Below are 15491 nucleotides of genomic sequence, written 5' to 3'. Positions count from 1 at the left end.
TCGTCTAGGTGACTACTCTAAAAGCCTTGTGTGACTATGTAGGTTGTTTTTTGTAATATTTAATATGATTGTTTAGCATTCTGCATATTGCCTGGCAAATACCCTTTTTCATGACCAAGTTCATTTCGGATAATCGGCTTCCTTGTTATCCCGTGAAGAAGTTCATTTCGGATGATCGGCTTCCTGATTATCCCGTGAAGAAGTCCATTTTGGATGATCGGCTTCCTGATTATCCCGTGAAGAAGTCCATTTTGGATGATCGGCTTCCTGATTATCCCGTGAAGAAGTCCATTTCTGATGATCGACTTCCTGGTTATTCCCGTGAAGAAGTTCATTTTGGATGATCGGCTTCCTGGTTATCTCGTGAAGAAGTTCATTTTGGATGATCGGCTTCCTGATTATCTCGTGAAGAAGTTCATTTTGGATGATCGGCTTCCTGGTTACCCCGTGAAGAAGTTCATTTTGGATGATCGGCTTCCTGGTTACCCCATAAAGAGATGATTGATGAACACTCCATCACAGAACATATTAAAGAGGTTAGAATGGCTATCGCGCGCATTTAGTATCGTAACCAGTGTCGCCGCTCGTTCCTCTCCACATTTACTAACACTCGCGCAACGGTAGTAAAAACTTGTGTGCGTGGTGAATGAATACGCCTCCTTTAGACAGATTTGATGTCTGGCTTCTTAATCTGAAGGTTATTGTGGCGCAAAAGGCATGTTTACTTCGTTTTTCGGTCAGCGCGGGCGAGTAGCATGCGAGCGTTTGCTCAAAACCGGCGGCGACACGTACCCTGCTCGCATCGCCATTCTAACTTGTTCTGTGCTCTCCATGGCTCGAGGGTGAATTTCAACAGGTCCAAAATTTACCTAATTTTGGTGGGATTTTTTATTTTTGTAGTTTATGTCTAAATTATGTATCGATAATACGTAACTAGTCACAATCGATATTGTGTAGTAATGGCCTTTCATTATACATAGTAGTTTTGGAGATATTATGATTTTAATAATTTGGTTGCCACCAAAATTAGATTTACTGGCCACCATCCCTATTATAGTCTGTATCTTTAGGTATTTCAATAAAAGTAAACGAAATCTACCCTGAAATGGCTCCTTAAGCCAGTTGACGGTAGATGAAAACATTATACGATCAAATAATTTAGGTTAAAGTCAGTGCAATTACTAAAAGTGTAATTTTGTTTCATTGTAAAGTATTTATTTTTTACTGGTAATCAATGCACTTAGTCATTAATGCTGTGAATACAAAATATAAATATATGACAGCAAATACAAAATTATTTAGTTATGGCTCATAAGTATCAATTTTGGTGGCATTAAGCAATTTTGGTGGTTTTCAAATTACCACCAAAACCACCAAAATTAGAACCATTGCATAAAAGTATATTTAAAAGTAAACCGTATCACTCACTTCAGTTTCAAGTTTATATTTAAAAAAAGAAACTATAAACATGCTTTAAATACAGTTCAAACAAAAACAACTACTTTTCGGTCATTAGTTAGATACACCACCAAAATTGCATTAAAAAGTATTTTAATACACCAAAATTAGATACTTGTCGCGTTTTCTGGACAGATCTAGCGTCATACGACTCATCATCATCGCTCACTGCCGGAGCAGAACTGAATTAACAGGTTACTACACGTTTGTTAGCCTTGTTGCTTTTCGTTCGACCATAAAAATCATTTTCAATATTTACCACCAAAATTTACTATTTTACCAGGACAACTATTAATGCTTAGTTTAGAGTATCAATTCATGTACTAATTTTCACTTTTATTTTCTTATAATATACGTAGACTAATAACGAGTAAAAGTTTGTGAAGTTTTAGTTAAATCAATGGATGTTATGGTTCTACTATAGAAATCATTCAAGAAAAATGGATTCGGGACACTACACCAAAATTAGAATTGCGGCGAATAATTTTTTTTTTTCATAAATAACAATAACTTTTATAACATTTTGCGATTTGGCTTAAGATAATAATTTGTGCAAGGTTTTCAGAAAAAAAATACCATTGTGAAACAATTAGTCCACACTGTCATTATCAGTTCCGCCGCAAAAAAAAATCGTTGAGATAATCACCCTCGAAGACTTTTTTAAAACCCCTGGGGCCTTACCATGATGTTTTATTGCGATTTTGTTTAAACTGAAACCATCTTTCATGCTACCTATGTTTAACAAAATAAATTAAACTGAAACTGAAACTGAATTGCTAAGGGACGGAGTTGTGCGACTTATGTAGCTCCGTCCTTTAGCAATTCAGTTTAGGTTCAATAATCTATAAATGTTAAACAGCAGCCACAAACAAGAAAAGCAACTATTCTAAGCCAGTTGTTGTTCAGTGCCAAGAATGAAAATAATAAAAGAAAAATGGAGTTTTTTTTTACTAGTGTTCAATGTGTTGGATTTACAAGAGCGTTTTTTTACTAGAATACACAGATCAAATATTCAATACTCCAACAAATGACGAGTACTCCATTTGCTATGCAAAAAATAGAATAAATATAATAAATATTACTAATTACCGTTGAAATAAATGCCCCATGGACAAACTCATAATAAAAGTATTAAAATAAATCCATGAATATTAGCAAATAGTGGCCTATTAAGCTTTTTAAAAAGGCCAAAAATTACCAACTCCGTTTCTTTCTCGTAAAAAATTATGTTCACAACCAGAAAGTAGAAAAAAATCGCATCTAATTCAATAACATATTTATTTCGTAAAAAAACCTAATGTTATACTTTTAAACGAGCAATTCTTGTAAAGGTATATATTTATTTATTTATTTATATATTTCTGGGATCTCAGAAACGGCTCTAACGATTTCAATGAAATTTGCTTTTACATAATTATATATGAGGGTTTTCGGGGTGGGTAATCGATGTAGTTAGGTCTTATCTGTGGGATAACGCGCATTTTCGAGTTTTTTTGTTTTCCAAGTTTCGGTCACCCAGTTATTTATCCTCTAACCGCCTAGAGACCTATAAAACGGTCTCCTGTTCCATTCTAATTTGAACTTTGTGTTGACAAAATAAAATTTCATTTTGCTTGGCAAGGTTTGACGTATGGGCAGCTAGAGGTTAAAACATAAACACAGAATAAATAGGAGTACTAGGTACAGAAGACTAACAAAACGCGTCTGTTACGATCAGCACAGATAATGGCCGCTAGGTGGCGACAGCGCCATGCGCGGCTTATGGCTTTCCCCAAAATTGGTGTGGAACGGATGTACTTCTAGCTACCTACCTGTAGCAAAGCAACGAAATCGCGGAGTGAGCCACGCCTGACATAAATAAAATCTGTCTCATCTAGTATCCTCGCTATCTGCAACTAACTGATAGATGCGCTTACGCTACGGCTTACGTAGGCGGACAACGCGCGAACGCGGCGCAGCGCGGCGCAGCGCGGCGCGGCGCGGCGAGGATGAAACAAACCGTTGATACGTATAGGTATGTCCTACTCGTACGTGAGCGATTTAGACGTGAATGCCGCGCGGCGGCCGCGCGGCGTTCGCGCGTTGTTCGCCTACGTAAGACGTAGCGTTACTTTAAAGCCGGCGCGCGCGCCTACATCCGTCATTACTCGACCGAACTTACGACTTGACACTGCGAGTGCGAGTAGCTAAGCTACTAAACAATTAATTACGAGAACAAACGAGTGGAAGATGTCGAGAGACGAGCCCTCGATATGTGTGCTGCGGAAACTGGTGCTCGATGGATTCCTCATTGCTGGATGTAAGTACCTACTGAACGATGTTATAAGAATATTAAAAATATTTTTGTTCTCTTATATTTATCTTTTTGAGTAATATTTATTAAACAACATAAGGTAATTAAATAGGTACAGAAATTTGCAAACTTATAACTAGGTAAATATAAAAAATAAGGATAATTATATGCTATTAGGCCATAGGTACCCGGCTAAATGTACTTAGCACGCTACTGGCGTTTCCCCTTTGCACTGCTAGCGAAATACGCTGGATTAAAAATGCGCCGGACCTGGGGTCGCCGCTTTTCTCTGGTAGGCGTTGACCTAACTTTCTTATAAATTCTTTTTTTCTACTCCAGCACTTAAATGTGTCAATTAAATGACTGACAGTGATATCTAAAGCAATGTCATTTGAATGCTTTGTCTATAGGCTCATAAGATGACTGCTAGCAGTCATCTTATGAGTATAATACAACTGCTTTATTTTTTTTAAAGATACAAGTTCCGATCATCTTGATTGAAAGAGGTATGTTTTCATTTACAATAATAACTTTTTTTTTTTTAAATAATAACTCAATTTTTTTTAAATAATAACTCTTTTTTTTTAATAATAACTCTTTTTTTTTAATAATAACTCCTTTTTTTTTTTTTTTTTTTTTTTTTTTTTTTTTTTTTTTTTTTTTTTTTGCTGCAGCTGTCATAGAAAAAGTAATGTATGCAACAGCTCATAATTGGTTCTTAAAATTCTCGGGTCTTTTTTTACAAAACTCGACTACGTCTCGTTTTGTAACTTCGACCCTTGAATTTTAAGAACCCTTATTATATCACTGTTGCATAAACTACTATTTTCTTTTTCAGTTGTCTAATTACGTAGGTACACAGTCGGACGGTAGCCTATTTTTGAATTTCGAGCGCGATTTCGTCACTCGAAAATCTGTGAAAAACGGCGAAAGGCTATTTTTCAAATGTCAAGCGATATAAATTGGGAATCTAAAGTGTCATTTAATAGAACTTGCTAACTATGTAATCAAACCGCCATACTAAAATTGACACTGAATGTCAATTTACTAGTAAGTTTTGTTTACATAGTTAGCCAGTTCTATTGAATGACATTTTAGTGGTATTGATTGACCACTCAAACATCAATGCCTAGTAGTAGAAATAGAATTGAATGAAATACACGAAAGCGAGTGTTCGGAATTCAAAAATCGGCCCCCAAAATGATTCTGCATCTGCATGGCATTTGCAATGACAATGACAAAGTGTGGCCATGTTATCAGGAATGTTAAATTTCTGTGAAAATATGTTTGTAAAAATATGTCCTTCGCTTTGTTCTATTCAAATTGGTGCAAAGTTAGCTGAGCCGGACTCTACCTACATATTTTAAATGAAATAATATTAAGCCATTTTCAATGAAATATTTAAATAAGGTCTGAGTTTGAAATAGTGTATTTGAATGTAATAATAGATACATAGCAATCTTAGCACTCACCATGCTCTTAGCTGCTTCTTATAGAAAAAAAATACTTATAGAAAAAACTATGTGTATAACATTATGTATACCTAAGTAATTTGTGAATTCGCACGCGCCAGAATTTGAATTATTGAAATCGAAGCATAAAAAGAGAATACAAATGTTAGGAAAATGCATTTTTATTCCCTTTTTATTTATTTATTTATTTATTTATTTGGAAATTTAATTCAGGCAACAAGGCCCATATTACAAATACCTTACAGACTAACATACATATGTATTTTATAAACTTAAAACTAAACACTAGCTATTTAGTCGATAAAACGGCGTGGCTCCGTTGCATCGGCTGCTCCTGTGTCTGTGTGTGTTTTATGATCTATCGAGAGTAAAAATCAAATAAATAACAGTAACTCTATAACTCCTAAGATGTTAGAATTTTTCAATTTACTACTTCTTTTCATTCGTCATAATAAAACTACAGCTGAACAAATATATATCGAGGACACTTGAATGATCGTCGTCAGTCGTAGTTATCATTGTGACCAATGATGAATAGTCTATTGTAGTGTACTTACTTTAACATGACAGATAGAAACGAATCATTTTCTTATATCCAGCCAATTCACGATTATATGCGCGTTGCATGAACGATATATCATTATCACATCATTGTATAGTGTCCATATACGAACACAATCGATCGTTTATGTATAACAAAACGTTTTTCAAGGTCTAGCTGGCACTTTGAGTGGCATTCTTAACTACTTTTACTTTCACGCTATCTACTTTAACACACACACACGCACACATCTCACATTTGTCACATTTGCATCTACTTTGCTCAGCAACCTATTTCGTAGGTAGCTAATTGAAAATACATAATGACCTTATCACAAACTATAATAACTATGACCACGTTATTGATTTCACAATGCTACAATGATAAAAACTGATATAAACTCAAGGTACGGTAAATTATCTTTTCTTCTAAAAATACAAAAAAAAAAACATAATCCTCTTTAAAAACTGCTGAGAAATAATCGCAGTAAAAGTAATTTTGTGAGATTGACAAATTGACAATAAGCTGGATATGGTTCGTTTTGAAGATGAAATATATCTATATGGCACCCATTGCATTAAAGCAATACATTCAGAAACGACAGTCATTGTACGCCTAGTGTACATTTCATTCGATAGCGTGACGTTGTTTGCATTAAGTGTCTGTTTCCAAAACCTCCCGCTTGGGGCGCTGTTCAAACCCCATACAAAAATAGACAACGCGAACGGTCGTCACGCTATCGAATGAAATTTACTTTACACTAGGGGTTCTGACAATCGTAAACAACACAAGCATACACAACAGCGCACGAAACGCTTTTCACTAAACGGTACTTGCATGTCGTCACACTCGTCACATTAATTCTACTCATCATCATCTTGCTCGCGTTATCCCAGCTTTCTGCCACAGCTCATATACATAGGAGATAGTAGCCTGGGGTCCACTAGGCAACTAATCCCAAGAATTGACACACACATGAATTCTACTATTGATTTTAATTCCCAGTGACCGTATGCCTGTTTGCGATGAAGCTGCTATGGGAGCCGTTTAGCCGAGGGTTCTTCTGCGACGACGAATCCCTCAAGTACCCCTACCACGACAACACAGTTACCACGCCCATGCTGAGGTTATTTGGACTGGGGCTGCCCTTTCTAGTTGTAAGTACACCTTGAAGGATGTTCTTTCTAAAGACAAAGGTTTTAAATATCCGAAGATTCCCACACAAATGCTAATAGGTATCATACTTAGGTTCCAGATTGATAACGGAGGTATCTAATTAACATAAGATAGGCTATGGAAGTATTTTTTAACACTCCAGAATTGGAAAGATTACAAGCCTCTTAATCGCATCAGAAATTATTATCGCCGCACAAAATGAAGACCCATTTCAAATTAATTATGAAGCTGTAATATGACCCTTTATCTCTACCTGACCAGCATCCAGCACGGTCCTTCTAACACATAACTTTTTCGTGTCTTCTTTAGTTCCTTCTTCCCCTTTATCGCCTGGCTTTTTTTGTTTTTTTTTTTTTGTAGAAACCTGAATATACACTTATATTCTTACATTATCTGCCCACAGATATTGGTCTGTGAATGGATAATCCTGCGCAAAGAACCCAGTGATACAAAAGTATTCGGCTTGAGCATTCCGACCTGGATTCGTGGGCTGTACTGCACAGTGGTGGCCTTCGGCCTCGGCGCCTTGTTCGTTGAATTAGCCACAGAGATCGCCAAGCATGTCATCGGGAGACTCAGACCTCACTTCTTTGATGTAAGCTATTTAATTTCACGCAAAGCGGAGGAGCGCGCAACGTCTGCCTTGGTGCTCAAAAGTGCCCAAGCCGAAGGTTTGAGCATTCCCACTGGATTCGTGGGCTGTACCGCACAGTGGTGGCCTTCGGTCTCGGTACGTTGTTCGTTGAATTAGCCACCAAGATCGCCAAGCCTGTCATCTGTCATCAGGCCTCACTTCTTTAATGATAAAATTCACTTCTTTAGTGACAGTTTTCATAAAACATGTATGAAACAGAATAGTTATTTATGTTATGGCTTGGCATAACATCTTTTAAGTACCTATCATGGTCACGTTTAATCTGTATGTTGACAGCATGTTAATGTTACAATCTATTAAAGAATAGATAATAAAGCTATCTTACTTATTCATCTACAGATAAGAAATATACTTCCCTGCTTGACTTGACCATAAGATAAGTGACTGACCTAAGATTAGATTATAAAGCGATGTTTACAGTGTAAACAGCCTAGTTAACTCCAGATAGGTTATAGGCGTTCCAAAAGTGTAAAATTTACCTTGTCTGTTATAAATCCTTGCCTAACACTATAAACTATTAGGCAAACAATGAGCCGGGACGTTTAGATCAATAAACCTGATCTTATTTCCAGCTATGCCGGCCGTCGATCGACTGCAGCTTAGCAGAATGGCGCGGCCGCTACGTCCTGCCCTCGGAATACTACTGCACCGGCAACAGCAGCCAGATTGACGACATGCGAAAGTCCTTCCTCAGCGGACATTCGTCCTTCGCGGCCTACACCATGGTCTTCGTGGCTGTAAGTACCATCATACCATTCATAAGTAAATCATAAGTAATTTACTCGAAATATATCCATTGCTGTGTGAAGCTGTTCACGACTGGCAGTTCTTTGCCATCTTGATTAGATCATTGCAACACTTTCCCGCGCTTTGTTTAATGTACCTGATAAATCTTATGGCAGCAGCTTACCATCTGTCTGGATCGAGTCTAGCTTATTGAGGACATACCTACGCAAGTCAAGAAAATCGAAGGTTCTTCGAAACCGTAACTAAAACTTCCATCGTAATTTTATGGGTTTTATATGTAAGTACAGTCATAGAATTTAATTTAGTACCCATATTGAACTTTGTCCAGTGACAATATGTAGTATGAGAGGTCTCTAGAGACTTTCATATTGATTGTCACCGTGATAAGGTTCGAAATGGGTCAGAATCGGATATAATTTTTTTTTACTGTACTACAAGATACTACACAATTACACATGCATTTTGGCTTTCAATTTTGAACCAAAACACAAAAGTATTTATCTATCTGAGCAGTCACGGAGCAGGCCGCGTAGCCAAAGTGCAAATCGCTTACGCTCCGTAGCGATCGAAACGCAACTGTCACTGTCGCACTAATATGGAAGAGTGATAGAGAGACACAAAGCGTTTCGTCGTCGAAGCGATAGCGATTGTCCGCTTGGCTAGGCCGGCTGTACTTAGCATAATTAGGGACTGAATGACCGTGCTGAATTCTTTGTCGTTTTTTTCGGTCTGCAATTTTACACAAAAGTTTGGTACCTACTTGGTGTGACTAAGCGATACTACTCGTAATTTAATGAATATCCGCAATGATAAAAACTCAAGATTACATATTATCAGCAATCCCCTACTTACTATTATTACACACGTGTTTTACTTATACAAGAAAAGATGATTTAGACACATTGGTATCGAATTGAGGAATATGAATATTAAAAGGATCTAATTTCTGGTCCCGGTTTTATATTTCTCCTTATTTTAACGCTTCTCCGGTTAGACTGCGTCTTCATGAAATTAAATCTTTACGAAACAGTGGACAATTTGACTATAATCAGGTTTCTACATCTTAATGATATTGACCCCAGAAATAACCCAGAAATCATTTTATATTATTCTTTTTCAGCTGTACCTCGAGCGGCGCATGACCTGGCGAGGGACCCGCGTCCTCCGGCACTCTCTTCAGTTCTCCGCTCTCATGATCTCTTGGTTCACCGCGCTCTCTCGAGTGTCGGACTACAAGCATCACTGGAGCGACGTGCTGGCTGGCTACAGCTTGGGCGTCGTCTTCGCTATACTCGTGGTGAGTGAAATAACATTTCCTCTCTCCAAATCGCTCTCATGATCTCTCGGTTTACCGCACTCTCTCGACTCGAGTGTCAGACTACAAGCATCACTGGAGCGACGTGCTGGCTGGCTACAGCTTGGGCGTTGTCTTCAATATACTAGTAGTGAATGATGTAACATTTACTATGTGTTTCCATGCTTTCTTCAATTCTCCGCTCTCATGATCAATTGGTTCACCGCGCTCTATCTTATGTCAGATTACAAGCATCACAGAGCGACGTGCTGGATATAGCTTGGCTATTGTCTTTGCTGTACTCGTGGTATGAGACATAACATTTACCTAGTGTCCTCACTCTCTTCAAATCGCTCTCACGATCTCTCGTCTCAAATTACGATACTGAAGTTTAACTTAGGAGCCAAATTATAACGGTTACAGGGCGAAAATATTACAGGAACTTTTTTATTGCTGCTGCCCAATGGAGCTCAAATTTTACATACAATGCATGCCCCTCTGTGGCCTCTGCCCCCCCCCCAGGCCTATCAACTCGCCACCCCCTAGTTCACTGGCTGGCTACGCCCTTGACAACAAATGCTTAAAAGGCTAGGATATGTAACTTTTATAACACCTTCTATATAAACCCCTTTTTATGTGCAAATAAATGATTAAATGATGATTAATTATTCTGTCGGTCCCAGTCTGTACGATGATCTATTTATTCGATGTTCTTGATCGGCGATATGCTCCAGCGATGCTATAGTCTCATGATTGCAAACACTACTTGAAGTAACGAGGACAAGGTCTTACTTAGTCAATTATGGGATTAAGTACCTAGTTGAGTTTTTACTGTATCTTCATCATGATATTATGATGTCATGGCCAATGGCCATACTGACTGAACTATTTGTCAACTACCTCTACCCTTGTGTTTAACTGCTCACCTTACCACCGTAGTCTTAATTATCGAATATCACGATATCCACCATATATCCGGCTCTAAGGACCAAAAATGAAGTGGATTATGTATATGTACCTATTATTATTCAAACACATATTTCTCGTTGTTTCTTTATTATTTATATAAAATGCGTTTTTCTAGTACTTACAAATCTAAATCGAAATGTCACATTATTTTCATATTATGTCAATGTTTAAATGTAGAAAAAATCAATATAACTAAAACGCAGGTGTTAATACCGAACAAATACTATGTCCAGCGTATGACATTATACTATAGTTTACACGTGTGAGAGTTTAGTGTGCCTCCTCTGGTTTCGTTTTTATTTTTATTAAAAATGATAGTGAGTGTAGTTAAATAAGTAAATGTTTGTTTTAACGCATGCAAATAAACAAGTACCAGAAAATATAAAAATAGGTACTATTACTCGTAACTATCAAAATATGTATATCAACCGTGGAATAACAATCAGCAATTAAAAATAACCGAATTAATTAAGTCACAATACAACAATTAAAAAGTTACTAATTACGAGTATGACCTGAAGAGTAAACCTCTTGCCAAAGACAAGTAGATAATAAAAACAGTAGCATAATTCAATCATGTTGCAGCCCCGTATAAAATGGTTTATGCTTTGATTTTATTAGTTACACAAATGCTGGTTTTGGGGTATGTTGTACATTTTGTACAAGGTTAGATGATTCCTAGAAATCGTATAACGATTGCAGACAGTTATCGTCAGGGTGTTGAACCAATGTCAAAACCGTTGTACAAAACATACAGGCCTGAGCCTTCACAGTCACACATTTTGAACATGGTGGTATGGTGACCCACACACAACAACTGTAAGTCCAGCCTGGGGCACTGGAGGCCTGGGGACCGATTTTTGAAATTCGACCGCTCGATTACGTGTATTTCGTTCAGTAATATCTTCACTACTAGGCATGTAAGTTCTACTATTAGAATTGAAAACGAGTGGTCAATGTCAATACCACTAGATTCCCAATTTCTATCGATCGAATTTCAAAAATTACCATTTCGCCGTTTTCCACCGATTTTCGAGTGACAAAATCGAGCGATCGAAATTCAAAAATCGGCCCCCTGGGTCACTTTTTCTTATTATATGACATTTATTTCAGTTTATAACTGTAAGTTTTTGTTAATAATTAATCTTTGGCAATAATTAGCGCCTTTCCCTAGTTTCATTCACTAGGTCAATGAACTATGACATAATTATTTATCACTATGACTTTCCACACTAACATGGTTACACAGTTGAACAGAACTTAGGGTTATCTCCGAAGATAAAAATATAATAAAAACACGAGAAAGATGAGTGGCTCGTACCGAAATAGCACAAATATGTAAACAACAACACGTGCGACTTTGTGGATGTTCACCCATGTTCTATAACCGCTTAAAACTTTTAGAAAAAAAAGGGTAATAGGTATTAATATATTTTATTAATTAATATAAAATAGGAAATTCGAAACGAAGTGGCAATAAATTAAAACACGTTCGTTCAAGTCGGTACTCCTAAAGTGTCATTCAATAGAACTTGCTAACTATGTGAACAAACCGCCATACTAAATTACTAGTCAAATTACTAGTAACTTTTGTTTAGTTAGCAAGTTCTATTGAATGACACTTTACATTGATTGTGAACCCAAAAGTCTTACTGATGTTTTTTTATCATTTCAGGTGTACTGTGGTATAGACCTGGTGCAGAAGAAGAAGAACCATATCATCGTGCCTCAAAACGATGTGTATGTCATCGGACCGACTCACGCGTAGAAGACCCTTAAAGAACAAGTCTTAGTGTAAGGCCTGAGTGGACGCTCGGAGCGGAGCGTTCGGCGGGGCGTGCAGCGTGGGGTCGGGCTCACAAGTAATTTGAGCAGCGTGCACTAAGGCCGCTCCTATACGCTTGCATTTGTTTAACATGCACGCCGCACACCCCGCCCCGCTGCACGCTCAACTCGAGCATCCACCTAGGCCTTACACTTAGTACAAAGAGTCGCTGAAATTAAGATTTTTGCTGCAACCAAAAGGATACAATTTGTACATTGCATTTATATTCTACATCAACATCATTTACATGTGTGGAATTGATATAAAAGACAAAATTTAAAATAGGTAGGTACAATATTTTGTCAAAAATTTTGGTACTTCATTTTACCGGTAGTACCTAGACAGAATCCCGCAGAAGTAAGCAATAGTCAGGCACTTTATGTAATACATTATTAAAGTAAATATTTATTATTAATCGCGCTACTTGAGATTATATATTTCATCATGTTAACTCATTAAGTGCCGGATTACGGAGCGGAGTTCTTCCTAGTACGAAAAAAACAGATTTAGTTCTAAATAGTTAGATGTAATATATTATGAATATTATGATGTAATTAATTTTAATAAATTAATCTGTGATATAAACTTAATTTATCTATGACAATATTACACAAATGAGAAATAAGTTGTTAAGACTGAACAACATATTCTTATGTATCTTCCTCGTTTAACCAGTGTTCAATATAGACATTATAGACGGATCGTATGTTAGTCTGTCATATTGCTAATAGTCCCAAATATAGTCCTGATCATTGTGTAAAATTGTTCGCTTAGCAGTTCTTTCTGGTATTATGTTTCATTGCTATACCTAATGTAAACATTAAGGCGGGATTCCAGCAGTGTGTGGCATTGTGCGCCACAAGCATTAATACTTAATATGCTTGAGTACTCTGGTAAAAGCGGAACCCGCCTTTTTTTTAAAATTAATTATACAATATGATATGATATGACATATGACAAACTACAGCATGATAGCCAATTTAAACCAAAACACAACGCAAGTACTGTTCTTATAAAAAGTATATTTCTTGTTGACAAGTAGTTAGTTATTTACTTTCCAATTTGATACTATCACATTTTTATGTTAAAAATGAATACGAAAACTAGTCTTTAATCAATATGACTAGGTATTAGTAGTAAATTTGTTATTTAGATTGATTGGTTGGAATAACATCCAAATTTTATAAATTTAATTATATCAGATATTTAATTTAGTCAGTTTTTGTCTGGCTTCCATTTTGTATTATAATCTCAGTAAATAGAAATAAGGTGTTATAAGTAAAATTGTATTTTTAAATGAATCAAAGAATTGATACACAAAAATAAAATAATAATGAACATATTTTTTTGTTTTATAAGATCATACAATTCATCTTTTGTTCTTAGATACTTCTGAGTATATACAATAGTTAATACGTTTTATGGGACATATAAAAATCAATATACAGGCAATTCGACCGCACTCTGATAACTACGTACGTACTCTATAGTTCTTTTTTTTTTAGCATTAGAAATAAGGTAAACAATCTTGACGTGTCTTTTTATTGAAAAACACGTTTTAAAAATAAATAATGGCAAATATTGTAACAATTATGAATCTAATACGATTATTATATATTCTGCTTTCATAAGTAATAGTTACTGATTTTTAAAAGGCGTTTTTCAATTAAAAGACATGTCAAGATCGCTTACCTTCTTTCTAATGCTAAAAAAACGAACTATAAATGATGTCATTCAGAATTTCAGAGTCAGTCCTACTGGAAACTCAATTTATGTTACGCGCCTGTAAGATAGGAAATAGCAAATATGTTTTATATTACCGTTGGACATTACTGTTCCTTTATTGTGTGTGTTCCTTTGTGTTTTTACCGAAAATTGTAACTCAACTATGGTAATAGTTTTATTACTTTGGACTAAACATAATTAAATCACTACCTTTGGACTTCCAAAAACAAATCGACTTCGGTTTAATTAAATATGTTGCGTCCGTCACCCAAGCCTTATACATCAAAGATCAATATATAAGCTTACAGTAAATAACAACCAAACCACTTACACGGTAAATACAAAATTACGAATTACACTTATTTATTACGAATTACACAAATTCATAGCTAAACTACACATTAGAATACAATTCAAATTACAGAATGTGAGTAAAATTTGATATTTTATTCATCGGGCTATTTAGTAATTTTGTGGTTTTATCAGATATCTATAATAACTATAAGTACCGTAAAATGGGGTAAGTAGGGTCAAAACTGAAATTCAAACCTCGATAATATTTTATTTTTACACATGAAAACTGAATGGTGTATATAATAAGTGTTCCGGACGTTTGTATTTTAGTTTTTAATTTATTTTGGGTAGTTCCATTTCATAACTTTGACGATAAAGATGAAACCCACCTCACCCCGTAGTGCCTCGTATTTGGGGTGAGAGGGGTTTTCATACAAAGGTGATTTTGGAAAATTGTTGGATCGATTTTTTTTATTATGCGTATTGCTATAGCTCCATTTTTAATTGGAATACATTATTTTTGTAGCAGAACCCTTAAATCCCTTCTCACCCCCCTCTCAAACCTTCTCTCCCCATTAATAACCCACCTCTCCCCGCGAAACCTACTCACCCCGTTTTACGGTAGTCCTTCATTTTAGCTTTTACGTAGTCCGTAGTCAGAGGTATTGCTCCTATAAAAACGCAAGGGGTTATATTTAGTGGGCATTACTAAAATAGGTAAGTTAGACCATATTTACCATTTAGTACATAGTTGACCACAAGTTACTATTTAAATTACTAAAAATTATATTCTAAATATACGGATTTAGACGCACAGTATGGACTAAAAGGCTGTGATGTAATTATATGAGAAGAAACAGAAACAAAAGTATGTATGCGAATGCTACAATTGCTCATCAGTTTAGTTACTTATGTATTATTTACATATTTCTTATTAAAATTGTTAATATTTAATTTTTAAAATGTTATATTTTATATAATATAATAAATAAATATTTGTTTATCAGCAGTTGACATAACTCGCGTTGATGTCTTTTATAGG

The 15491-nt window shown here is 35.9% G+C and overlaps 1 protein-coding gene across 1 annotated transcript in view; it reads left to right on the top strand.

The window, feature by feature from the left end:
* The first annotated feature begins 3615 nt into the window (after positions 1 to 3615).
* LOC134655403 (putative phosphatidate phosphatase) overlaps positions 3616 to 15491 on the top strand; it is a 214056-nt gene continuing 202180 nt past the window's right edge. The window contains exons 1-6 of the mRNA XM_063510865.1: positions 3616 to 3757; positions 6770 to 6921; positions 7344 to 7535; positions 8168 to 8332; positions 9463 to 9639; positions 12281 to 12399. Of these exons, the coding sequence (XP_063366935.1) occupies positions 3688 to 3757; positions 6770 to 6921; positions 7344 to 7535; positions 8168 to 8332; positions 9463 to 9639; positions 12281 to 12373 (849 nt within the window). The 5' untranslated portion in view covers positions 3616 to 3687 and the 3' untranslated portion in view covers positions 12374 to 12399. The remainder of the gene's footprint in view (positions 3758 to 6769; positions 6922 to 7343; positions 7536 to 8167; positions 8333 to 9462; positions 9640 to 12280; positions 12400 to 15491) is intronic.

The sequence above is a fragment of the Cydia amplana genome, chromosome 16, assembly GCF_948474715.1.
Source record: "Cydia amplana chromosome 16, ilCydAmpl1.1, whole genome shotgun sequence".
Lineage (NCBI taxonomy): Eukaryota > Metazoa > Arthropoda > Insecta > Lepidoptera > Tortricidae > Cydia > Cydia amplana.
This window is presented reverse-complemented; position numbering and strand designations above follow the sequence as displayed.